This window comes from Podarcis vaucheri, assembly GCF_965113315.1.
Source record: "Podarcis vaucheri genome assembly, chromosome: 3".
NCBI lineage: Eukaryota > Metazoa > Chordata > Lepidosauria > Squamata > Lacertidae > Podarcis > Podarcis vaucheri.
In genome coordinates, this window is record NC_138761.1 from 20,255,189 (window position 1) to 20,279,823 (window position 24,635).

At 47.7% G+C, this 24,635-nt stretch overlaps 1 protein-coding gene across 1 annotated transcript in view; it reads left to right on the forward strand.

The window, feature by feature from the left end:
* Window positions 1–24,341, forward strand: part of PTK7 (protein tyrosine kinase 7 (inactive)) — a 115,544-nt gene extending 91,203 nt beyond the window's left edge. Inside the window, exons 6-20 of the mRNA XM_082217379.1 lie at window positions 878–1,008; window positions 2,487–2,756; window positions 3,577–3,710; window positions 6,686–6,821; window positions 7,139–7,258; window positions 7,508–7,657; window positions 9,384–9,534; window positions 12,073–12,200; window positions 13,355–13,558; window positions 17,160–17,315; window positions 17,956–18,188; window positions 19,665–19,745; window positions 21,322–21,473; window positions 21,581–21,759; window positions 22,720–24,341. Coding sequence (XP_082073505.1) covers window positions 878–1,008; window positions 2,487–2,756; window positions 3,577–3,710; window positions 6,686–6,821; window positions 7,139–7,258; window positions 7,508–7,657; window positions 9,384–9,534; window positions 12,073–12,200; window positions 13,355–13,558; window positions 17,160–17,315; window positions 17,956–18,188; window positions 19,665–19,745; window positions 21,322–21,473; window positions 21,581–21,759; window positions 22,720–22,880 — 2,386 coding nt within the window. The 3' untranslated portion in view covers window positions 22,881–24,341. The remainder of the gene's footprint in view (window positions 1–877; window positions 1,009–2,486; window positions 2,757–3,576; window positions 3,711–6,685; window positions 6,822–7,138; window positions 7,259–7,507; window positions 7,658–9,383; window positions 9,535–12,072; window positions 12,201–13,354; window positions 13,559–17,159; window positions 17,316–17,955; window positions 18,189–19,664; window positions 19,746–21,321; window positions 21,474–21,580; window positions 21,760–22,719) is intronic.
* The last annotated feature ends 294 nt before the right edge of the window (window positions 24,342–24,635 follow it).

Here is a 24,635-nt window from a genome sequence, read left to right on the forward strand (position 1 = left end):
AACTTATTACCTCTCGGCAGAAAAGTATCCGGGACTGTTGTGTTATGGTCCTTTTAGAGACGTGGAAATGTATATGTGAACCCGGTCTTTGGGTGGGTGTTTGATTTTCGTTGTTGTGTATACTGTGTATATACGGACAATGACAATAAATTTATCTAAAGATATCTAAAGATCTAAAGATCTAAAGATCTAAAGATCTAAACATGGCCAGCTATGGCTAGGTCTAAAGGTGCACCAATCCTTCCCATTCACAATAATTATTATGTCTTATATGCGCATATATATATATATATGTGGGTGGGTGGGTTAAACCACAGAGCCTAGGACTTGCCGATCAGAAGGTCGGCGGTTCGAATCCCCGTGATGGGGTGAGCTCCCGTTGCTTGGTCCCTGCTCCTGCCAACCCAGCAGTTCGAAAGCGCGTCAAAGTGCAAGTAGATAAATAGGCACCGCTCTGGCGGGAAGGTAAACGGCGTTTCCGTGCACTGCTCTGGTTTGCCAGAAGCGGCTTAGTCATGCTGGCCACATGACCCGGAAGCTGTACGCTGGCTCCCTCGGCCAGTAAAGCGAGATGAGCGCCGCAACCCCAGAGTCGGTCACGACTGGACCTAATGGTCAGGGGTCCCTTTACCTTTACTATATGCCTTTTTATGATGAAACATTCATGATCCTGTATTCATTCTGTGCTCTCTTCTGCTTTGGTAGCCTTGTGGTTTTGACTTATAATGTCTGTCGTGATGGAAATTTCAGTATAAAACATTTATCTAAAAAAGGGGGGGTGTTTTTGCACAGAGGTAAGCCTGCCTTTGCCTGTAAGCACCTCTTACTCTGCTGAAAGGTCATTGACGCCAGTCGTCTTCTCTCCCTGTTCCCAAAGGACGGTGCTGTTCTCCAACGGCTCTTTGCTGATACCTCAGGTGAAACCACGCAGTGCAGGAGTCTATAAATGTGTTGGTCGCGGACAGAGGGGGAAGGCCGTTGTTTTGGAGGCAACGTTACAGCTGGCAGGTATGACGAGCGCCTCCAAAAGATTTCTTGCTTATTGAATTCATTGTTACATTTCTGTTTGCCCAAAAGAGAGCTGGGTATCAAAAAACAAAACACGGTGTTAAAACAAAATGCAATTACAAATAAAATAAAAGCACATTTAAAACAGTTGAAAGCCTCTTAAAATAATTAAAAACATTTGAAGACAGGCCCATAAGAATTCCACTGCTATTAATTTCAGTGTTGCCAGGGAGACAGAGTATTTCATTTGTCAAATGCTGCCTGAGATTTAATAGTAATTTCTTTCTTTCTTTCTTTCTTTCTTTCTTTCTTTCTTTCTTTCTTTCTTTCTCTATTGCACTTTTAATAAAATGGTGTTGAGGGGAACAATGAGGGAATTCCATCAATGGAGAACTGCCTCGCCAAGAAGACCCTATTGTGGGTCAGCGCTGACCAGGCAACAACCTGACAGTGGCAACAGCAGTGGGGCTTCCCCTGCTGATAGCAGGGCCCAATATGGTTGATACCAGGAACCACACTATTTTTAGGGGTTATTAGGATATTCCCCTAGCTTCCAAGGCTTTGGTCTGAAGGGTCTGGTCCTTGACATAATTCTGGGTAGGACAGAGCTGACTGAACTTGGCCTCCTGTACCCCTTTCCCCAAGACCTGAGTGGTCCACATGTGGCAATATAACACTGATTTCCCCCTCACCTCTAATCACTTACTTATCTGTCAGTGGGACGAGGTTCGGTTGCTCTTTATTACATACATTGGAGCATTTTAGACCTTCCATACAATCATTTATACACTTCTCTATACGGTTCACTTTTTTGCAAGTCCCTTTGAGTTCACCTTCCTGAAAAATACAACTACAGTCGTGCCTTGGAAGTCGAACGGAATCCGTTCCAGAAGTCCGTTTGACTTCCAAAATGTTCGAAAAACCGAAGCACGGCTTCTGATTGGATGCAGGAAGCTCCTGCAGCCAATCGGAAGCCCCGTCGGAAGTTTTGGCATCCCAAAGAACAGTTGAAAACTGGAACAGTCGCTTCCGGGTTTGCGACGTTCGAGAACTAGGCTGTTCGACTTCCCAGGTACGACTGTAACAGCGAATAAGAATATGGTCAATTGCCGTAAAAGAAAAATTAACAAAGAGATTACATGAACTGAATTACACAAATGATGTAGATGATTTTGTGGAAATATGGCATCCTTTTATAAAATACTTTGCTGATAACCCTGCTGGTAACCGCCAAAATCACAGATTGGACTTGAGCAAACTTAACCAGATTGATCCATCCTGGAGGGGGCGGGTAAGTTGGGATTCTGTTTTTGTATCTTTCATGTTTTTGAAATCAATAAAACATTATTATCATTATCATTATTATCATTACTACTACTCCCAAATATGAGGCTACATATTTGTGGCATGGTCCACCCCCAGCTCTCCCCAATCTGACACTGCTGCCTTCTAAGTTCAGCACCTGCATTTCTCCTCAGAAATTGAAGATTTCACCTACCTGTTTGGCCCAAAGACGTTCATTGCCAACAAAGAGCAGCGGGTGTCCTGCATAGCGCCTCGGGGAGTCCCAGAACCCCGTATCTGGTGGGAGAGAAACGGCGCCCCGCTCCCTGCGACTGGCAGGGTGCGCCAAGAAGCCGAGGACCTCGTCTTCACTAGCGTTGTAGAAAAGGACTCTGGAGTGTACACCTGTCATGCGGTGAACAAGGCTGGAGAGAAGAAGCAGAACCTGACCATCACAGTAGCTAGTAAGCAGACTCCTTTTGCAGATACCGAGAGCGCGGAAGGAGCACCGTGTGGGAGAGAGTCATGGGTGGTGTGGGATTGAGAGGAAAGGAAAGGGAGGGTCCAGTTCTGGTTCTGGGTTGAGAGTTTGGTGGACAAAACCAGCTACTCCTTGGTTCTTGGGACTGGATTGGCCCTGCACTGGAGTTCTGGCCTGAACTGTGGTTTTCACAAGATCAGCGGTGAGGAAGCTCGGGTCTGGGGACTGAATATGGCCCTCCTGTCCTCTCTATACGGCCCTCAGTGCTCTTCCCAGTCCCAGCTTCAGGCTGTTTCCCTCAATGACTCTGCTCTGCTCCCTCCCCAGAGTCCTTTTTCCTGGCTGGAAACTGCCCAGAACTGTGATAGAATCATAGAGTTCTATGAATTCATAGAATCATAGAGTTGGAAGGGGCCACAATGTACGGAGAGGTGTATGTGCTGCTGGTGTGTGTGGAAACCTCAGGCTTTTGGTGTACCCAGATGCAAGTAATAATCCGTCGCCTCACCCACTTTTACCTCAGGCCCCCTCCCACCACTGATGTGCGGCCCCCAGAAGGTTGCCCATGAAAGAATGTGGCCCTCTGGTTGGAAAAGGTTCCCCATCTCTTCCCTAGATCCTTTCAGCAGGTCACCGATGGCTTCCTTGCCACATTCATTGAATTATTGCCGATGAAGAAACAGATGCTGCCGCGACTCTTGGGCGACTTATTCCACAGCGTAAGATGGCATGGGATGATCTTACTGTTTTTCCTGCTCTGGAGTCAGCTGTGACGAGTTTCTGCTTATCTCTCCTGCCTCCAGCTATGCCAAAATGGGTGGAGAAGCCAAAGGACAGCCAGCTAGAAGAGGGCAAGCCAGGATACCTCCACTGTCTCAGCAAAGCATCTCTGAAGCCCACAGTCAGCTGGTTTCGCAATGGCATCCCCATTTCAGAGGTGAGCGCTGAGGGGCTTTGTGTAACTGGCTCCCCAATTCTGCGGCTGTGTCTCCTTTATTGCTCGTTGCTTATACTTTAAGCAGTAAAAGGTAAAGGACCCCTGGATGGTTGAGTCCAAAGGCGACTATGGGGTTGCGGCGCTCATCTCGCTTTTAGGCCAAGGGAGCTGGCGTTTGTCCGCAGACAGCTTTCTGGGTCATGTGGCCAGCATGACTAAACCGCTTCTGGCTCAACAGAACACCATGACGGAAGCCAGAGCGCACAGAAACGCCGTTTACCTTCCCACCACAGCGGTACCTATTTTTCTACTTGCACTGGCATGCTTTTGAACTTGGTTGACAGGAGCTCACCCGGTCACGGGGATTCAAACTGCCGACCTTCTGATCAGCAAGCCAAAGAGGCTCAGTGGTTTAGACCACAGCGCCACCCACATCCCTACAAGTTGAAGCAGTCCATCCTCTCCCTGCCCCTACCCCATCTCAGTTCTCGTTTTACTGTTTTGGGGACAAGAGTAGAGGATTCTCAATTGTGCTGCATAAGACGAACCTGCTGAATCAGAATAAAAAAATTCTTTCCAGTAGCACCTTAAAGACCAACTAAGTTAGTTCTTGGTATGAGCTTTCGTGTGCATGCACACACTTCTTCAGATACTTAGTTGGTCTTTAAGGTGCTACTGGAAAGAATTTTTTTATTTTGACTATGGCAGACCAACACGGCTACCTATCTGCTGCTGAATCAGGCGAGTGGCCCCATCGGAGACCTCCGGGTACAGGGCGGTATATAAATAATAATAATAATAAACTAGTACAGCTTTCTGGCTGACCAGCTGCCTGCAGGGAGCCTGAAAATGGACATGAGCACAACAGCACTCTGTTCACCTGTGATTCCCAGCAGCTGGGTGTCAGAGATACAGTGGTACCTCGGGTTACATACGCTTCAGGTTACATACGCTTCAGGTTACAGACTCCATTAACCCAGAAATACTGCTTCAGGTTAAGAACTTTGCTTCAGGATGAGAACAGAAATCATGCTTCGGTGGCAGCAGGGGGCCCCATTAGCTAAAGTGGTGCTTCAGGTTAAGAACAGTTTCAGGTTAAGAACGGACCTCTGGAATAAATTAAGTACTTAACCCAAGGTACCACTGTATTATGTCTGTGTCTTAGGGATGTGTTTTTGTATGTGAGTATACATGCCTGTGGGGATGCGGGTGGCGCTGTGGGTTAAACCATGGAGCCTAGGACTTGCTGATCGGAAAGTCGGCGGTTTGAATCCCCGAGACTGGGTGAGCTCCTGTTGCTCAGTTCCTGGTGCTGCCAACCTAACAGTTTGAAAGCACGTCAAAGTGCAAGTAGATAAATAGGTACCGCTCCGGTGGGAAGGTAAAGGGCGTTTCCGTGCACTGCTCTGGTTCGCCAGAAGCGGCTTAGTCATGCTGGCCACATGACCCGGAAGCTGTACGCTGGCTCCCTCGGCCTATAGAGCGAGATGAGCGCCGCAACCCCAGAGTCGGCTACGACTGGACCTAATGGTCAGGGGCCTCTTTACCCTTTACCTTTATACATGCATGCATCCCAAATACAGTGTGTGTTTCAAGAAGGGGCGCATCGGTGCCCTCAAGAGAGCCCCCCCCCCATTACAGCACAGCGAACCAACCCAATTAAACACGGCCATGTGGCCTCCAGTCAGAGCCACCATTTTTCTTCTCTCTCTCTCTTGCATGCTCATTTAAACCCTCGTTGTGTGGTCTTGCAGTTCAACAGCTGACTGTGTCCCGTGGCTGTCTATATATGTGCGTATGTATGTATATCAGGTTCCAACTGGCTTAATCCTATTATGCAATTAAATCCTTTTCATTAAAAAAAAATACAACAAAAGGGAGACGGGCTCAAGCATCTGACACAGAACTAAAGAGGCTTTCATTTGCAGTCTCCTTTTTCAGTCCCCCCTTTCCCCTGTGAGATGCTTCTAGAAACAGGGCCCTGTTCTGGCTGTTGCAGACAAGAGCCAGCTAGAACCTCGTCGGTGGTGGAGACTTGACTGTGCCAGGTAGAAAAAGGGGGCACTTGAGGTTCTTTGGAATTCTGCCGTGGGGCTTTGGGGCTGGTGCTAGAGCCAGTTCTGCTGCCTACAAAATAGACTTTTCACTTTCCTAGTTACACCTTTTTCGAAACAGAATATTAAAAAAGGGGGGGGGAACCCTTCCGATTTTTATTTAGTGGTTCTTTGCTATTCTTTTCCGAGGCAAATCAGGGATGCCCTAACTTGCTGATTATTTATTTATATCATAAATTTATTTACTGCTTGATTGTAGGGGGGGGCGGGACCGTTAAAAACAGCTTACAGAAAAGATAAAACGGTGAAATTATAAGAGAGAAATTTACAGCCATGATTTCAAACGTACAGAAAGTTAAAACCACAATGGAATGGACTAAAACAAATTAAAACTCATACACACTTTCTAAACGTCTGGGTAGGCTTGTCTGAATAAGAACAATATTTGTAATAGTTTATGACTTGTACCCTACCCATCTGACTGGGTTGCCCCAGCCACTCTGGGTGGTTTGCAACAGAATGTAAATAATAATAATAATAATAATACATTGAGAACTTCCCAATAATTTATTATTGAATGCCATCAGCAGGCATCAAAAAGAATGCAGTGAAGGCGCTTGCCGGATATCAATAGGCAAGGTGTTCCAAAGTATTGCCACACTAAATGATCCAGTTCTTACAGATGTGGTGCAGTATTATGTTGCGCCTGCAAAAGCGCCAATTCCACCGATCAAAGTGAACCTTTGGGGCTCTGAAAAGGCATAAGGGTAAAAAATAAAGGTCCAGGTGAAGTCTCCGGCAGTGGAAACGGAAGAAGTAGCCTGCACAAAAATCACCCCCTGGAATTGTTTCTTTTGGCTTGGGGGACCTTAATAGGCCTTTGCGCTCATCATATGTTGGCCATTTCTGTAACTCTGGCAGGATTCCCGCTTTGAAATTGCCGAGAATGGGACGCTGCGGATTAACAACGTGGAAGTGTACGACGGGACAGTGTTCAAGTGTGTGAGCAGCACACCAGCCGGGAGCATTGAGGAGCAGGCTCGGGTGCACGTCCTGGGTATGTGACTCCTGTTGGGGGGGGGGAACTCTTCTCGTTTTCTGTATGCATGCGCTACACGGAACAAACACATGCCCTCACAATTCAGCTGGGATTCCTTCATTGCTAAATGACCCCTGGGAATCCCTTCCGGCTATGAATCAGTCGGTCAGCGCGCGTCTCCTGCTCCTGAAGAATTGGAGCCTTTTCAGGGCCTCGTGTGCCTGAGCCTGTGCCGCCCACAAGCGCTAAACTGTCTTGTAAGGAGACCTAAGGATTAATTGTTTGGTGTTTGATTACTGTGCTCATGTCTTCTTACCCGGGCATTTTAATTTCAGAGAAGCTGAAGTTCACCCCTACCCCTCAGCCTCAGCAATGTGTCGAGTTTGATAAAGAGGTTACCGTCTCTTGCTCTGCCACAGGCCGGGAAAAGCCTGCAATCCAGTGGATTAAAACCGGTGAGGAGGAAATGTTCAGAATGTGCAATGGGCTTTGTATCGACAGGCCTTACTGCAAAAAAAAAAAATGTCTCTGGGTGTTTCCCTTTTGTTTTGCAGAGAAGCGCAGGAGCTTTGCATTGGGTTTCTAAAATGTTCATTGTCCTTTGTTGACAATAGTTTTCCTTCTCCGCAAAGCTAATCCTTCGCCAGGACATGGTAGGTCCTGGTTGGCTACTTACGATCTGCTCCTGAATTATCTCTACTCAGATGGGAGCAGCCTGCCAGCCCGGGTCAGTCAGAATGCTGGAAACATGAGCTTTCGCAAAGTGACGAGGAGCGACGCCGGAAAGTATACTTGCATTGCTTCCAACGGCCCTCAGGGAGAGATCAGAGCGACCGTCCAGCTCACAGTGGCAGGTAAGCGTTGGGTAGAAGAGGATTGTCTTTTTAAGCAGGGCTTGGCGACTTAAGAGGTCCAAGATCCGGCAACCTGATTTTCTGAGGAGGCCTGTGGGGTGGTCAGTAGTCACTCTTGGTAAAATGTTGACATATGGGTCAACACCACCAAAGAGGTGGACTCCTGTTCATGGCTCTAGACACACTGCCCACCTGATAGCTCAGTCAGTAGAGCATAAAACTCTTGATCTCAGGGTTGTGGGTTCGAGCCCCACGTTGGGCTAAAGATTCCTTCATTGCAGGGGGTTGGACTAGAGGACCCTTGCGGTCCCTTCCAACTCTACAATTCTGTGCTTCTGTTAGCCTTGTAATGCTGTGTTTGTGTGTGTGTGAGAGAGAGACAGACAGACAGACAGACAGACAGAGACAGACAGGCGGACACAGACTAAGGCTGGGCAATATTTGGTTTTCAACATTTTGATATATCACCAGCTAGATATTGCAATGTACTGATATATTGTAATATCTGAAATAAGGCTGGAACTATGTGGAGGCATTGGCTGGCATCACAGGTTTTTCTTATGATTTTCAATTTTATACATTTAAATAATTTTTGCAATCATTTTAACATTTCAAAACCTGACTTCCTACCCCCTCTTTTTGCGGTTCCTTAAATTTATTTTTTTATATTTTCTTCATTTTCCATTTTAACTTAATTTAATCATTTATTCCATCTACTTTAAATGTATACTCTTATAAAACTGCAGGTTATGACAATACAGTCGTACCTTGGAAGTCGAATAGAATCCGTTCTGGAAGTCCGTTTGACTTCCGAAATGTTCAGAAACCAAAGTGTGGCTTCTGATTGGCTGCAGGAGCTTCCAATCAGTTGGAAGCTGCAGTAGCCCCGTTGGACATTCGGCTTCCAAAAGAAAGTTCAAAAACCAAAAACAATCACTTTTAGTTTTCGGGAGCCGGAACGTTTGACTCCCAAGGCATTCGGGAGCTGAGGTACGACTGTAGTCCTGCCAATGTTCTTATCTGTTTACAGTTTCTTTGTGAATATTCAATAAATGAATTCCATTCTTCCGGGTCATGTGGCCAGCATGACTAAGCCGCTTCTGGGGAACCAGAGCAGCGCACGGAAATGCCGTTTACCTTCCCGCCGGAGCAGTACCTATTTATCTACTTGCATTTTGACGTGCTTTCGAACTGCTAGGTTGGCAGGAGCAGGGACTGAGCAACGGGAGCTCACCCCGTCACGGGGATTTGAACCGCCAACCTTCTGATCGGCAAGTCCTAGGCTCTGTGGTGTTACCCACAGCGCCACCCACATCCCGTATATAGACGTTTAAATAAGTGGCTTAGTCCAGTGTTTCTCAACCTTGGGCCTCCAGCTGTTTTTGAACTACAATTCCCATCATCCCTGACCACTGGTCTTGCTAGCTAGGGATGATGGGAGTTGTAGTCCAAAAACAGCTGGAGGCCCAAGGTTGGGGAACACTGGCTTAGTCGTCAGCGGGCTACTGAGACTTCTGGGGAGAGTGGCTCTCAGAACTGATGGTTGCCATCCATATCAATTTCCAACATGCTCTCAAATTAAATGTCTGCACCTGGGTGCAGCTGTCTTTCAGTCCTGCCTTTTCTTCTGGGAAAGAAAAAAGTGGCGAACTCTAACGTACCTAAACTCATACAATGATATGAAAAACAGCCACCAAACAATGTGAAGTTTCTTCCTTATTTTTAGTTTTCATAAGCTTTAAGCTGCAACCAGAAGACACAACCGTCTACCCGGGACACACAGCCATGTTCCAGTGCCAAGCCGAAGGCGATCCGGCGCCACAAATCCAGTGGAAAGGGAAGGACAGGATTCTGGAAGTTGACAAATTCGGGCCCAGGTAATGGTCTATCCCCTCCAAAAAATTCTCAATACCTCTGTTGGGGAAAGGCATCCTTTCACCCACTAAGTTGCACCCCCAGTGCTTCTGTCCTGCTCACACAACAGACTTCCACTTGGATGAAGGAACTTCTCCCTTCTGAAGCCCCCCAAGATCTGCTGCAGAGACTTCTCTTTTGGGGGGTACATGGGGAGAGGAGAATGAAGGGGAGTCCTGGTGCTTAGCGTTGGATTCAATCCAGTGGACGTCCAAGTTACTTGTGTCTGTTGATTTCACCGAGTCTGCTCTTCCTTTATATCCTGCCTTTATCCCAAGAAGCTGTAGGTCAGGGGTCTGCAACCCGCGGCTCCGGAGCCGCATGTGGCTTTTTTACACCCTTGCTGTGGCTCCGGGGCGGATACTAGCGAGGGGAGCATTGTGCGCCCCGACACTCCCCACTGTGGCGGGCGCTGTACTGGCTGTGACATCGCATGGGGGCAGTGCGCCCACGCACCCGCTACATTGTAAGGGGCATGTACGCTGGTCACTGCATTGAAAGGGGGCATGTACGCTGGTCACTGTTTTGAAGGGGAGTGAAGAACACACACACACAAAAAGGCAACTTGTTAATTTAACGTTCATTTCTATGAGGAGGTCAAACAAAGGAATAATTTTAAAAAGTGACAAAAAAGTTATGTTTATAATGACGAGTTTTGCGGCTCCCGGGTTTCTTTTCCTTCGGAAACGGGTCCAAGTGGCTCTTTTTGTCTTAAAGGTTGCAGACCCCTGCTGTAGGTGATGACCATACGTCTCCCCATTATATCCTCACAACAGCAACAACCCTGCGAGATCAGTTAGGCTTGAGAATTAAGGGACTGGCCTAGGATCACCCAGCAAACTTCATGCCCGAGTGGAGATTTGAACCCTGGTCTCCCAGGTCCTGGTCCAGGCCTCTTAACCGCTGCACCACCCTGGCTGCAGAGTATGATTTAGTTGTATACAGCCCTTAACTTGTTCCTCCGTCGCCTCCTGCAACGAGCCTCTTGCATTCACCCGTTGCTTTACAGCAGGGCCTTGCCGACTTGAATTTCAAGTTCTGCAGGTAAAAAGAAGCATTTTTGCAGTAGCTGCAGCTTAGTTGACCCAACCGTGTTGCCGTACTAAACCGCATTAGAAGCCTATGTCTTGATGGTTCACCAAGTCTCTTGCCTGCTGTGTTTTTACAGAGAGGGAGGCTCTCTTCTGCAAGACAGGGGTCACCTCCAGGCCTCTTGAGTCCTCTGGCTGCACTTCTCCACAACCTTCTCCTTTTGTATATGTGCGTGGGAAGAGCATGGCACTCCCTAGCCCATGGCGCAGCTCTCTCTGGTTCCCGCACAGCCGAAGCAAACAAAATAGGCAGGCAATTAAGGGATCGTCCCTTTTGCTCTGAAGGGCATGCGGCAAGAACCAGTGTTTAGGGTTGATTAAAAAGCCAGGCAGACGCTTAACAAGAGCGTGCCTCAAAGCAGTACATCACTGTTGCAGTGGAAGGTAGGTGGAAGCACCCAGAGTGGAAGCACACTCCTGCTCAAAAGGATTGCTGGTAGCAGAGTGGGGAAAAGCTTTGGCCTAAAGCTTTGTAGGGTAGGAGGTGAAGGTCAGGGTGCACCAGTGGACTTGATCTGTTGGAAACCCCAGGGGTCAAATTTGGCCCTTGTCACTCCCCACGCTACATCCCCCCATCCAACCAGTGATACCCCTCCACTGGCTCTTTTTTGCAGCCTCCTTGGGTGGGCGACGCCTGGGATAGCTCAGTTGGTAGAGCACAGGATTCTTATTCTCAGGGTTGGGGGTTCGAGCCCCTTGTTTGGCAAAGGATTCTTGTATTGCAGGGGGATGAACTCAATCACCCTTGGGTTCCCTTCCAACTCTACAATCCTATGATTGTATGTCTTTAGGCGCCTGGCAAAAACATTATTCTTTACCCAGGCCTTTGGCCTTTGCAATATGAGTGGACTGTCATTATGATTTTCTTCTCTGACTTTATTATTTTTTTTATTATGCCACGTTGGTTATGTTTTCGATGTTATAATTGCCCTGGGATCTTCGGGAAAAGGGCAGTATATAAATCGAATAACAGCCATATCTTGGAAGTCGAACAGAATCTGTTCCGGAAGTCCATCTGACTTCCAAAACTTTCGGAAACAAAAGCGTGGCTTCTGATTGGCTGCAGGAGGTTCCTATCAGAAGCCCCGTCGGACGTTTGGCTTCCAAAAATAGTTTGCAAACCGGAACAGTCACTTCCAGGTTTGCAGCATTCAGGAGCCAAAACATTCAAGAACTAAGCTGTTCGATAACCAAGGTACTACTGTATTATTATTATTATTATTATTATTGCTGCTATAATAACAACAGCAAGAACACGTAGTAATGCTAGTAGTAGTTCACTAGAGCTGCCCTCCTAAAGATGCCGTTCTGTGGTGCAGGTGTATTCTGTTTGCACAGAAGCGTGCTCTGGAGCTACCTAGGGCGGTTCTGCTTACTGCCCTCCCCCTTCTTGTCTGCTTCCTTTTGCAGGGTCCAAATTATGTCTAACAACTCTCTGGTAATCTATGACGTCACCAGTGAGGATTCCGGCAAGTATACGTGCATCGCCGGAAACAGCTGCAACATCAAGCATCACGAAGCTTTCCTCCACGTCGTGGGTAAGGGATGTTCGCATAATATGCCCGCTCAGCCACTTCACTCTGCAGAACTGGCACTGTTAAAGGCGCGCCACATACTACTCATTGCACATTTGTAAGAAATCAGTCTTGTAGTCGACCTTGGGAAGATCCTTTCACTGTAATCTTCTCTGCGGCTGCTAAAAACATCTTTCTTTAGGCAAGCCTACCCATTTATGAATATGTGTGGAATGTTGACATAGGCTTTAAATGTCTGTGCCTAATAAAGGATCTTGATTGATTGATTGATTGACATAGGCTTTAATATGATTTTTAAAAAATTTCATTGATTTCAGTTATTTTTGTTTTGTTTTATTAATTTTCACAAAATTATAAACAAACAAAACAAACAAACAAACAAACATAAATCATAACTTTATTGAACATTGTTATTAACATTGTTAAGTGACTTCCTCGCTTCCCCTTGGTTGAATTTCCATGCATATCCTTATAATGGCTTTCCAAATCCTAATTCTTATACACCTAACTTGGTTCATTAACATCCTTATATCTTTTCAATTCAAAATTGTACATGTTAAACATCACTTATATAAATTCCTAAGTCCATGATTTCAGTTATTTTTGAATGTTTTAGAAGCTTTTTAAGAAATCCGTGTTATTGTTTTATTCTCTTTGCAAACTGCTCTGAGGATTGTTGTTTTTTTAAAGTACAGGCAAGCAACATACAAATTTTATGAAATAAGTGTCCATTTCAGAGTGGTCAGGCAAATGTGTTTGGGGTGCAAAAAAGTGACTCTGTTTTTTGGCAAGACATATTCTTCATACTTGTGGTTGAAAAGGTGGAGAAGGGCAGAATATTCTCGTGTCTGCATACTATGACACTTAACAGCATCACTAGGTGGTAGCCACCGTTGGACACAAAATACCCTACGCAGACTGGTTCTAACAACATCTGAAAAGAACCGTTCAGCCTACTCAAGAGGCAGCACATGCTGGCACAGCTGTCCTGATGAAGGGAGGGTTGTCGGGCTAATTCTGTACATTGCAAAGAAAAGCTAAGAGCATGCTTGGTTGCGGTATGTACTGTGGCATGTGGTGACCAGATGTGGCCGCTGTGATGTGGAGGCAGCATCGCAGGCCTCTGTTTCATGTCATGCCCTCCTTCTTGCTTCCAGACAAACCGGTGACAGAAAGGGAGGGTGCACCAAGCAGCCACACTCCCTACAAGATGATCCAGACCATCGGGCTGTCCGTTGGAGCTGCGGTGGCCTACATCATCATTGTCCTGGGCCTCATGTTTTACTGCAAGAAGAGGAGGAAGGCAAACAGGCTGAAGAAGCAGCCGGAGGGGGAGGAGCCAGAGATGGAGTGCTTGAATGGTAAGATGTTGGAACTTGAATCCCGGCCAGGAATGGGGAAAGCTGCCTTCAGCTTAGGTTTCCTGGTTCAGAAGATGAATGAATTATTCCCCTTTGTTGTGGACAGATGCTTGGGCCTGCAATGGTTCCTTTTCAGGAAGCTAGCCTGAAGAACTGTCCCAAGTTGATGTATAATAATAATAATAATAATAATAATAATAATAATAATAATAATACTCTGGGTGGCTCCCAATTGAGTATTAAAAACGATACAGCATTAAATATTAAAACTTCCCTAAACAGGGCTGCCTTCAGATGTCTTTTAAAAATAAGATAGCTGCTTATTTCCTTGACATCTGATGGGAGGGCGTTCCACAGGGCGGGCACCACTACCAAGAAGGCCCTCTGAAATCACGCAGTGGCAGCAGGAGGCCCCATTAGCTAAAGTGGTACCTCAGGTTAAGAACGGACCCCCAGAATGAATTAAGTTCTTAACCCGAGGTACCACTGTAGTTGTTTATTTCCTGGACATCTGAAGGGAGGGTGTTCCACAGGGCAGGCACCACTACCGAGAAGGCCCTCTGCCTGGTTCCCTGTAACCTCACTTCTCGCAATGAGGGAACCACCTGAAGGCCCTCGGAGCTAGACCTCAGTGTCCGGGCTGAACAATGGGGGTGGAGATGCTCCTTCAGGTATACTGGGTCGAGGCCGTTTAGGGCTTTAAAGGTCAGCACCAACACTTTGAATCGTGCTCGGAAACGTACTGGGAGCCAATGCAGATCTCCCAGGAACGGTGTTATGTGGTCCCGGCGGCCACTCCCAGTCACCAGTCTAGCTGCCGCATTCTGGATTAATTGCAGTTTCCGGGTCACCTTCAAAGATGGCCCCACGTAGAGCGCATTACAGTAGTCCAAGCGAGAGATAACTAGAGCATGCACCACTCTGGCGAGACAGTCCGTGGGCAGGTAGGGTCTCAGCCTGCGTACCAGGTGGAGCTGGTATCACACTGTGACAGAGCCTTCCCTCACTTGGGATGGTCCAAAGGATGTTGGACACCACAATTCCCAGCCAGCGCCAGCCAGCAGTTGTAGATTATGGGAGTTTTAGTGCAAAACACCTGGAGGACAGAGGACTTGGAAGGCCAGTCTAGGGATTATAGACAAAAACCAACATAATCTCCAGGAGTTCTTGAAAGATCTCAGATGTGACATTGCTCACCTCCTAACTTAATCCATAACTTGTACTCAAAATCTGCCTGGAAAGTAGATAACACTACTTGTTGTTGGGTTTGTTTTTTAATGGGGATCTGGGAGATTATAGGCAGTCAACTTAGCATCTGTCCCGGGTACCATATATTGGGAGAAAGTGGTATTAAAGGTGGAATGATGCAGAATATAGAAGTCTTGCTGAAGAAGTACTGGGTCCCGCAATGCTGGTTCCAAGTTCTTTGAGAGTGTCAATAAGCGTGTGGGTAGAGGTGATCTGGCCACATATTTGGCTTTCAAAATGCGCCTCACTGAAGGCTCCTAAGTAAACTTATGGGATAAAAGGGCAGGGTCTCTTATGGATGAATAACTTACTAAAGAAACAAAGAATAGGAATAAACTGACAGTCCCAGAATCGAGGGGGGCTGAGGACGGGTGCTTCTTACCTTGTTAATAAGTTATTTGGAGATAGGGGTGGGCACTGAGGAGGCGACCAGATTTGCAGATGGTACTAGATTATTCAGGATCCTGAAAACTCAAGGAGATTGAGAAGAGCTCCAAAAGGACCTCTCTGAATCAGGTGAATAAGCAGCAAAATAAGTTCAAAATAATGCACATTGAGGCAAAAAATATTCCTAACTTCACACTTGCATCGATAGGATCTGAAGCATGCTATTCTGTCGCTTTTGTGGAGAGAAACTTAGCAAAACACTTTTTAAAAATGGGAAGGAACTTCTATAAATTTGCTTTATTTAGAGGGGGCATCATGATTTTAAATTACTTTGGGGCTGATGTTAGTAGGTTTTTGTAACTTTCCCTCCCAACGCTGATAATAACCTGCAGGAAATAATGTAGCTGTGCAGGGGGGGGGACTGTCTGCCTCTTTCTAATTTGCTATCTCCTGCCTTTTGAGATGTTTACCTTTTTGTGCAAGGCAAACTTCATCTGCCGGGCTCCTCTTGAGAATGCAGGAGCTGCCCAGAATACTCTTATTAATCCGTCACTGCCGACAGCGGGACCTGCCTGCTGCTTTGACTGCTGAGGGGCTGTGATGAGTTCTGATCTCGACTACTGGAGGGTTATGAAATAACCACGAGGGGTATCCAGCAGGAGCCTCGAGTGATAGGCCAAACAGCAAGAGGGGCTAATCAAATTGCAGGAGCTGGAAGGCAGCCAGTTCTGTGCACTTAGCAGGCTCCTCTGAATTCTGTGGCAGCATCGCCCTCTAGCGACCAAGGAAAGACGCTCTGTAGGGAAAATGGACTGTTCTGCCTTGAAATCGATCCCAAATTCTAGAAGGGTGGTTGCATTGAGTCCTTGCTACAGAAACAAAGTTTTCTGAGGGTGTGTGTGGCACAGATAATGATCTGTCTTGTGGAATGGGTTTGATAGGTGAGTGGAGCAACACACCTGCCCAAGTCCCTTGCACAGTGCTGCTATAATAATAAAATAATAATAATAATAATAATAATAATAATAATAATAATAATAATAATAATAATAATAATTTATACCTTGCCCATCTGGCTAGGTTTCCCCAGCTCCCCAGCCACTCTGGGCAGCTCCTAACAGAATATGAATAATAACAGTAAAAACACCAAACATTAAAAACTTCCCTAAACAGGGCTGCCTTAAGATGTCTTCTGAATGTCAGGTAATTATTTATCTTTTTGACATCTGATGGGAGGGCGTTCCACGGGGCGGGTGCCACTACCAAAAAGGCCCTCTGCCTGGTTCCCTGTAACTTGGCTTCTCGCAGTGAGGGAACCGCCAGAAGGCCCTCTCAGTGTCTGGGTAGAATGATGGGGGTGGAGACGCTCCTTCAGATATACTGGGCCGAGGCCGTTTAGGGCTTTAAAGGTCAGCACTTTAGATGCCTGACAGCCATGAGATTGTTGGGTGCTTGGTAAACACAGTTTGCCAGCCCTATGCTTGGCAAAGCTGCTTTCTGCGGGGATCAGCTGCATGACTTGAGTTTCCCCATGGGGAAGTCGGTTGCACAGCTACATCCCTGCTGCCTTACATCTGATGTCACCTATGACATCAGGTATGAAACAGGTTGGTGGTGCTTTAAGGGCTAAATAGGGACCCAAGCCAGGGCCAGATTTGGCTTGCGGGCTGAAGGTTCCTCACCCTGCCCTTGGGAATCTTGTCTTCTCGTTCCCCTCTGCATTCACCCCACAGTGTTTCAGCTGCGCAGAGCTCTTCGGTTGCAATTAGCAGCCGCACAGCAGAACAGTGATTGGCCTCCTTTTATGGGGCTGCTGGGAACTGGGCTCCCCTGAAATGCACCTTGCATGCACTTTGCAATCAATGCTTTTGTTTCCAGAGGCTCGTTAGCACGGAGTTCGCAATCCCCAGGAAGCATTCCAATTCTTAGAAGCGGTCCTTTTTGACAAACCCGTTTCTCTTTCCAGGGGGCACTCTGCTGCAGAATGGCCAGACCACCGCTGAGATTCAGGAAGAAGTGGCCCTGACCAATCTTGGCAGCGGCTCTGCAGTCAGCAAGAGGCACAGCGCCAGCGACAAGATGCACTTTCCGCGCACTAACTTGCAGACAATCACTACCTTAGGTAATGCTGCATGGCAACAATGTTAGCTTCTGTTTGCCACTGTGCAGAGCTTTGGAGTCACAAGACTCTGTTTTGCATTCCACACATTCCAGGCTGTTGGAAGTCAGACAGAAGATGGATTTCCTGTTCTGTACTGTACTGGTTTCCTGTTCCTGTGTTGTTCAGTTGCTCTCTGCTTTCACAGAGAGAGGATGTATTTCTTTTCTGTCTGCATAGCTTTGTAATAAAACCTATCAATGTAGCCCAAACTTCTCATCTCTTCCCTGTGCTGGAAACTCTGCTGAATGGGGGATTGCCTGGAGCCTTATCAGAGGCTCAGGTCGTTAATTATCGTCGGAGGGCGATTCCGGAAGAGTCATTCTGTTGAACGCAGATTCCGACAAACAATCCTGCTTTGAATTTGATTGCTGGTGACCTCAACCTTTCCCCTCTAGAGTTTGACCACCCGGCATTTGCTTTCCGTCACTTAACTAACACCGCATGCAATAGGTGTAAAGTATCATGTAGCTATTTGGGACCATGGGTAAATAGGTCAACGGTATTCCGTGCAGGACATATGGAGGTCTTGTGCAGAACATTGTGTTGGTTTATCTCCCCGCTTGCCACGAGAACAGCAGCAAAGGTTGTCCTCTTCTTCCAGGGAAGGGCGAGTTCGGAGAAGTCTTCCTGGCCAAGGCAAAAGGCATCGAGGACAACGAAACCGAAGTGCTTGTTTTGGTCAAGAGCCTTCAAACGAGGGATGAGCAGCTGCAGCTGGACTTCAGGCGAGAGTTTGAGATGTTTGGCAAGCTGAACCACAGCAATGTGGTGCGGTTGCTGGGCCTTTGCCGGGAAGCTGAGCCTCACTATATGGTTCTGGAATATGTGGATCTGGTAAGAAGCCCCTCTGGGACTGTCAAATCTTTGTAGGAGCTTTATGGCAGGCAGCCTGGCCTTGAAATCGGGCCAACATCTCTCCCCTGCCAAAGGCGTTTTACTGAGGCCCAACAAGGTGTGGTGCTTATAAGGCCTTAGGAGACCAGGGTTCAAATGCCCGTACAGCCACGAAGCTGGTTGGGTGATGTGGAGCCACTCACAGTCTCTTTTAAGTCCAATCTTCCTTGCAGGAGGTGAACCACCTACAACACCTTGATTTCCTTTGTGGTATAATTGAAAATTCAGGGACGCGGGTGGTGCTGTGGGTTAAACCACAGAGCCTAGGACTTGCCGATCAGAAGGTCGGCGGTTCGAATCCCCGCGACGGGGTGAGTTCCTGTTGCTCCTGCCAACCTAGCAGTTTGAAAGCACGTCCAAGTGCAAGTAGATAAATAGGTACCTCTCCGGCGGGAAGGTAAACGGCATTTCCATGCGCTGCTCTGGTTCACCAGAAGCGGCTTAGTCATGCTGGCCACATGACCCAGAAGCTATACATCGGCTCCCTCGGCCAATAAAGCGAGATGAGTGCCGCAACCCCAGAGTCGGCCACGACTGGACCTAACGGTCAGGGGTCCCTTTACCTTTATAAATAGATTATACTTTGACTGATGCTAAAAGGCCCATTGACTAGGGGAATTGCCACAATGAAAACAGTGGGATACTCCTAGGGTACCGCTGACAATTGAAGGTCTTGGGTAAAGCGGGATATGCCTGCTTGTTAGACATCTCTTCGAGAGGCAGGTAAACATTGGGTGGCCCTTAACTGCTTTCTAGTTTGGGAGCAAACGCCAGCAGCTTATGTAGAAACGCCAGCCACTTGTATTGGAGGTGACTGCATAGATTTCAGTCTCCGAAATGGATGGAGTGACGAGGAAGTCTGGATTCTATACAGGGCAATGTTACTTTGTAAGCGAAGGGAATGTATATATAATCATTCACCCACTTTTGAAAGCTTCCTGAATATAGCAGTGAGATAAATGATTGCAAAGCAAATGAGATGAGGAGGAGGAATACCATGACGTTAATGGAAGATAATATTTGGGTTCGTAGGGGGTATTCCAGATTATATATGAATGTAGAAACATGGGACACTATTTTATCCTGAGCCCAGACCATTGATCCATCTTAGCACTGTCTCCATGGACTGGCATCCTCTCTCTGGGTTTTCTGGCAAAGGACTGCTCTTGCCCTACCTTGAGATGCCAGGTGCTGACACCTGGGACCTGCATGCGAAGCAGAGATAGTTGCAGCCACATGGAAGGAATCTCTCTCACTCACACACTCTGTTGGTTTTGTGCTCTCCTGGTAGCACCAGAGAAGACGCCACCGCTTTTGCCTGGGCAGATGAGGCCATCCCTGTCGTCGTCCTTCCTGCCTTTCGGTGCTTTGTGCTTGCAGTTCTGAAAACAGCAACTTCCTTTTCTTTCCTGGCAGGGAGATCTGAAACAGTTCCTCCGGATTTCCAGGACTAAAGATGAGAAGCTCAAGCCGCAGCCCATCAGCACCAAGCAGAAGGTGAAGTGGGAACTTTACACCACCAATTTCCCCCTGGAGAAACTTTGCACCAATTTCCCTGAGGCAGTTTTATGCTTCAGCATGTGAATAAGCCAACAGCCAAGGGAGGAGGGAACAAGGCGCAGCCTGTTTCCAGGGGGCCGACTGTGATATAATTCAGTGGTATTGGTCTGAATGCTTGACATGACATATAGGCTACCACCTTAAATCCCCCTTCCAATCCAGGTGTATTTTATTAATGAAATTACTCAATTGCCCTTCACTGCAAGGTCCCAGGGTGGGTTACAACAATAGAATCTACCATTATAAAAAAACAGATAAGAGCATTACAGTACAATGAGAAAACACATAAAGCAGTGTTTTGTTTATATACATTTTTATTAATTTTTTAATCATATCATTTCCAACAGTCATTTAACATAACTTCTTTTCTTATACAATGTTTTAGACTTCTGTCAACAACCTCTGAAGATTTCCCCTTCTTTATCACTTATTCTGCATTTCTGAATTTCTCTAATACTTTTAATTATCATTAACTAATAATTCTCTTCATAATCTTCCTTGCAATATTTCATGTAATCCTCCTTACAGAACTCCTTGCAGTCCTACTAGCGTAATCTGCTTATTACAATTGCTTTTCAAATAGTTCAAATATTTACTCCAGTCTTCTAAGAATCTCTGGTCCCGCAGGTTTCGAATCCTTCCTGTTAATTTATCTAATTCTGCATAGTCCATTAATTTCATTTGCCATTCTTCTTTCGTCGGTAATTCTTCTTGCTTCCATTTTTGTGCCAAATAAAGCAGTGGCTTTCAACTGGTGTGCTGTGGCACCCTGGGGTGCCTTGAATGATGGCCAGGGATGCCATATGCACCCCTGGCCTCTGCCACTCCTTCCTTCCCTCCCTTCTCTGATGCCCTCTCACCTCTCTTCCTCCCAAAGGCTTGCACAGCTGTTTGTTGCAGCAGCCCTGGCTACAAGCTCCGCAGGCGAATGATGCCTCTGGGGCTGGCCAGGGGGTGCTCCCCAGGCCTCTGTGGGGCAGTGTGAGGAGGCACCCCTCCCTCTGGCAGCTCAGAGACCAGGGGCAGCAGCTGTGGCTGCCCAGAGGACTCCCAAGGAGAACGAAGAGGAGAGGAGGCCGAGGGAACACTCCCCGAGGGAGGGGGTTCGAAAAAGGGGGAGAGGCTGCAGGCAAGGGGCGGCAGAACTGGACAACTCCTGAACCCCACAGTTGCGGCCACAGAAAGAATGTACAATGGTACCTTGGGTTACAGACACTTTAGGTTACAGACTCCACTAACCCAGAAATAGTACCTCGGGTTAAGAACTTTGCTTCAGGATGAGAACAGAAATCGTGCGGCAGCGGCGGGAGGCCCCATTAGCTAAAGCGGTACCTCAGGTTAAGAACAGTTTCAGGTTAAGAACGGTCCTCCAGAACGAATTAAGTTCTTAACCCGAGGTACCACTGTAGTTGGTCAAGGGTGGTGTGGGCCCAAAAACGGTTGAAAACCTCTGGCATAAAGCATTCCAGGTGACTTGATTACATTTTTACGGCGCTGCTCTTTTCCCAAACAGGTGTCCTTCTGCTGCCAGGTGGCCCTGGGGATGGAGCACATGTCCAACAGCAGATTCGTGCACAAAGACCTGGCAGCTCGGAACTGCCTTGTCAGCGCACAAAGGCAGGTGAAGGTGTCCAGCCTGAGCCTCAGCAAGGATGTCTACAGCAGGTAAAGAGAGAGACTCCTGCACCTCCCTTGGCCGGTCTGAATGCGGCACACTTGGGGGGTTTTAGGGGCCAGAGAACTGACCTGTCCTTTTGCTTCCTTACGTGCAGCGAGTACTATCACTACCACCAAGCCAGGATCCCTCTCCGCTGGATGCCCCCTGAAGCCGTCTTGGAGGACGAGTTCTCCACCAAGTCTGACGTCTGGTCCTTTGGGGTCGTCATGTGGGAAATATTCACGCTGGGGGATATGCCCCATTCCAAGCTGGCGGATGAAGAGGTGCTGTCAGGTACGTACGTCCCCACTGGTGCCTATTCCCCGGGCTTAATAATGATGATAATCATCATCATCATCATCATCTATAGCCCGCTCATTTGGCTGGGTTTCCCCAGTCACTCTGGGCGGCTCTCAACAGAATATTAAAAACACGATAAAACACCAGACATTAAAAGCTTCCCTAAACAGGGCTGCCTTCAGGTGTCTTCTAAAAGTCAGATACAGTGGTACCTCAGGTTACAGATGCTTCAGACTCCTCTAACCCAGAAATAGTACCTCAGGTTAAAAACTTTGCTTCAGGATGAGAACAGAAATCGTGCGGCAGCGGCGGGAGGCCCCATTAGCTAAAGCGGTACCTCAGGTTAAGAACAGTTTCAGGTTAAGAACGGACCTCCAGAACGAATTAAGTTCTTAACCCGAGGTACCACTGTAGTTGTTTATTTCCTGGACACCTGAAGGGAGGGCGTTCCACAGGGCGGGCGCCACTACCAAGAAGGCCCTCTGTCTGGTTCCCTGTGACCTCACTTCTCGCAGCGAGGGAACTGCCAGAAGACCCTCAGCGCTGGACCTCAGCGTCCGGGCAGAACGATGGGGGTGGAGATGCTCTTTCAGGTATACTGGACAGAGGCCGGGCTTTAAAGGTCTGCACCAACACTTTGAATTGTGCTCGGAAACGTACTGGGAGCCAATGTAGGTCTTTCAGGACCGGTGTTATGTGGTCTCGGCGGCCGCTCCCAGTCACCAGTCTGGCTGCCGCATTCTGGAATAATTGTAGCTTCCAGGTAGCCCCACGTAGAGCGCATTGCAGTGGTCCAAGCAGGAGATAACCAGAGTACACACCACTCTGCAGTTCTTTGAAACTACTGTAACCTTTACAAGAGTCTCAGTGCTGAGTTTCCATAGTGTGTGCCCCTTGCTAAGGGCTGGCCCAGCCGTCCCCTGTGTCCTCAGCCTCCTCTTTTTCTCTCTTTAGGTTTACAATCTGGGAAGATGAAGCTTCCCCACCCAGAGGGCTGCCCCTCGAAGCTCTACAAGGTGATGCAGCGCTGCTGGGCTCCCAGCCCAAAGGACCGCCCGTCTTTCAGCGAGATCGCCAACATGCTGGGAGAGAACCCGTCCGAAAGCAAGGCCTGAGCAGGGAGTTGCTGCCCGCCCTCCTCTAGCCGGGGTCGGGACACAGCGGGAGCCTGGCTTTTCTGGCATTTTGACTGTTACAGACTCCTCAAACCGGGACCTAAGAGTCGAAACCCAAAGGGACCACGGGATTTTTACACGCAGCGCCCACGCGGAGGGTCACAGACGCAGCGGTCCTGAAGGCCTCAAGGCCTCTCTTTTTCTACCACCCACCCCTCTTCCCTTGCGCCCAACCAGACTGCGCCTCTCCAGGTTCTACCTCCGATAATCCGCAGGGCTAGTTGGAAACAACGATGTCCCAGAGATGAAGGGGAATCTGGGAGCTGCCGCGGGCCAGTCACAAAAAGAGAGTCTCTGTGGCGATTCCTCTGTCTCGGGACATCTATCCTTTTCTCCCTCCCCTTGAACAAAACCCCTTTGGGGAATCCTTTTTAGCGAAAAGCACAGCCAGGTTCCTTCCAGGAGCTAGAAAGTGTCTTAACATTGGGGGGGGGGGGTAGAGTGCAGCATGCTGGGGGCTTTTCTGTGCTGCTGTGCAGCCCACAAGGTTTTTTCTTGGGGGGGGGGTAAGCACTGGGAAGAAGTCTAAAGTAAGCCCTGAGCAACGCCCAGGGGGAGGCTGTCTGATTCTGTATTTACAGCAAAACCGTGTCCCAGCGCCTGCCCAGGTCCACCTTGTGGGTTTGGCATTTCTTGCTGCCTTGATTTATATTTCTCAGTGCAATGGCTTCTTCAGCAGCAGGTACTCCCAACCCTGTGCTTCGGTCATTTTCAAACACCTCCTTCCCCAGCCTTCTGCCATATCAGTTGAGCTGACCTAGGAGGCTTTAGAAGGCAACCAGCCCCAGCTCCACTCCCTGGGCTGTACGCCTTATCTGAACAGGGTCCAGCAGCTTTTTTGTGTGGCCATATTACCCCCGCCATTTTCTTGGGAGGTTGCCCCCTTGCACAGAATCTGGTGTCCCACCCACACTGGAAAAGATACCCCCCCCCTTCCTTGCCCCTCACACGCAGTCCTTTTCTTTCATCCGGCGAGGAACCTGTATATTTATTAAGCAGTCCTTCCACCTCTCTTCTCCTCGTGTCGTCCATCTTGTCAGGCCTTCTGGCACCTCCCTGCGTATCCAAAAAAACAGAGCAAAGAACACTTAAGTGCCTGGCATATGAAGGAGATTTCTCACTAGCTTTCCTGACTATCCAATGCCGCCTTTTTATATGATTATTTGGGGCAATGTTTGTTTTCCTTTCTTACGTTGTTTTTTTTAAAAGTTGACACCTCTCAGCCTTAGTAATTTTTTTATATATATTATTACTGGAATTGCAGCCTAGAGTCATTTTTATTTTTTTTAGTTTCAGTTTGCTTAAGCGGAGGGGTAGAACAGCCAACAGGTGTTCTTTTTTAAAAACAAATAATATGCTGCTCTCAATAAAGAGTCCCTCACTTTTTAAAAAAATCCATAAGACCAGTCCTGTATTGCTTTTCTCTGCTTCCTCCACCCCCCCCACCCTTCCCCACCCCTAGGTGGATCCTGCTGTCAAGAATAAAGTTATATTTTCTTTGAGGCTCCAAGGAAGTCTGGTTGGGTGACCAAGAATCACTGTGTTATTTGGCAAGACGCAAAGAGCACCGCTCATCTCCTCATCAGCAACATACCTTTAGTTACCAGATCTGTTTGTTTGTTGAAATTAAAGCGTTGTCTCTATCGGGGAAGGGCCATAATTCAGTGCTAGAGCATTTCCTTTGCGTGCGAAAGG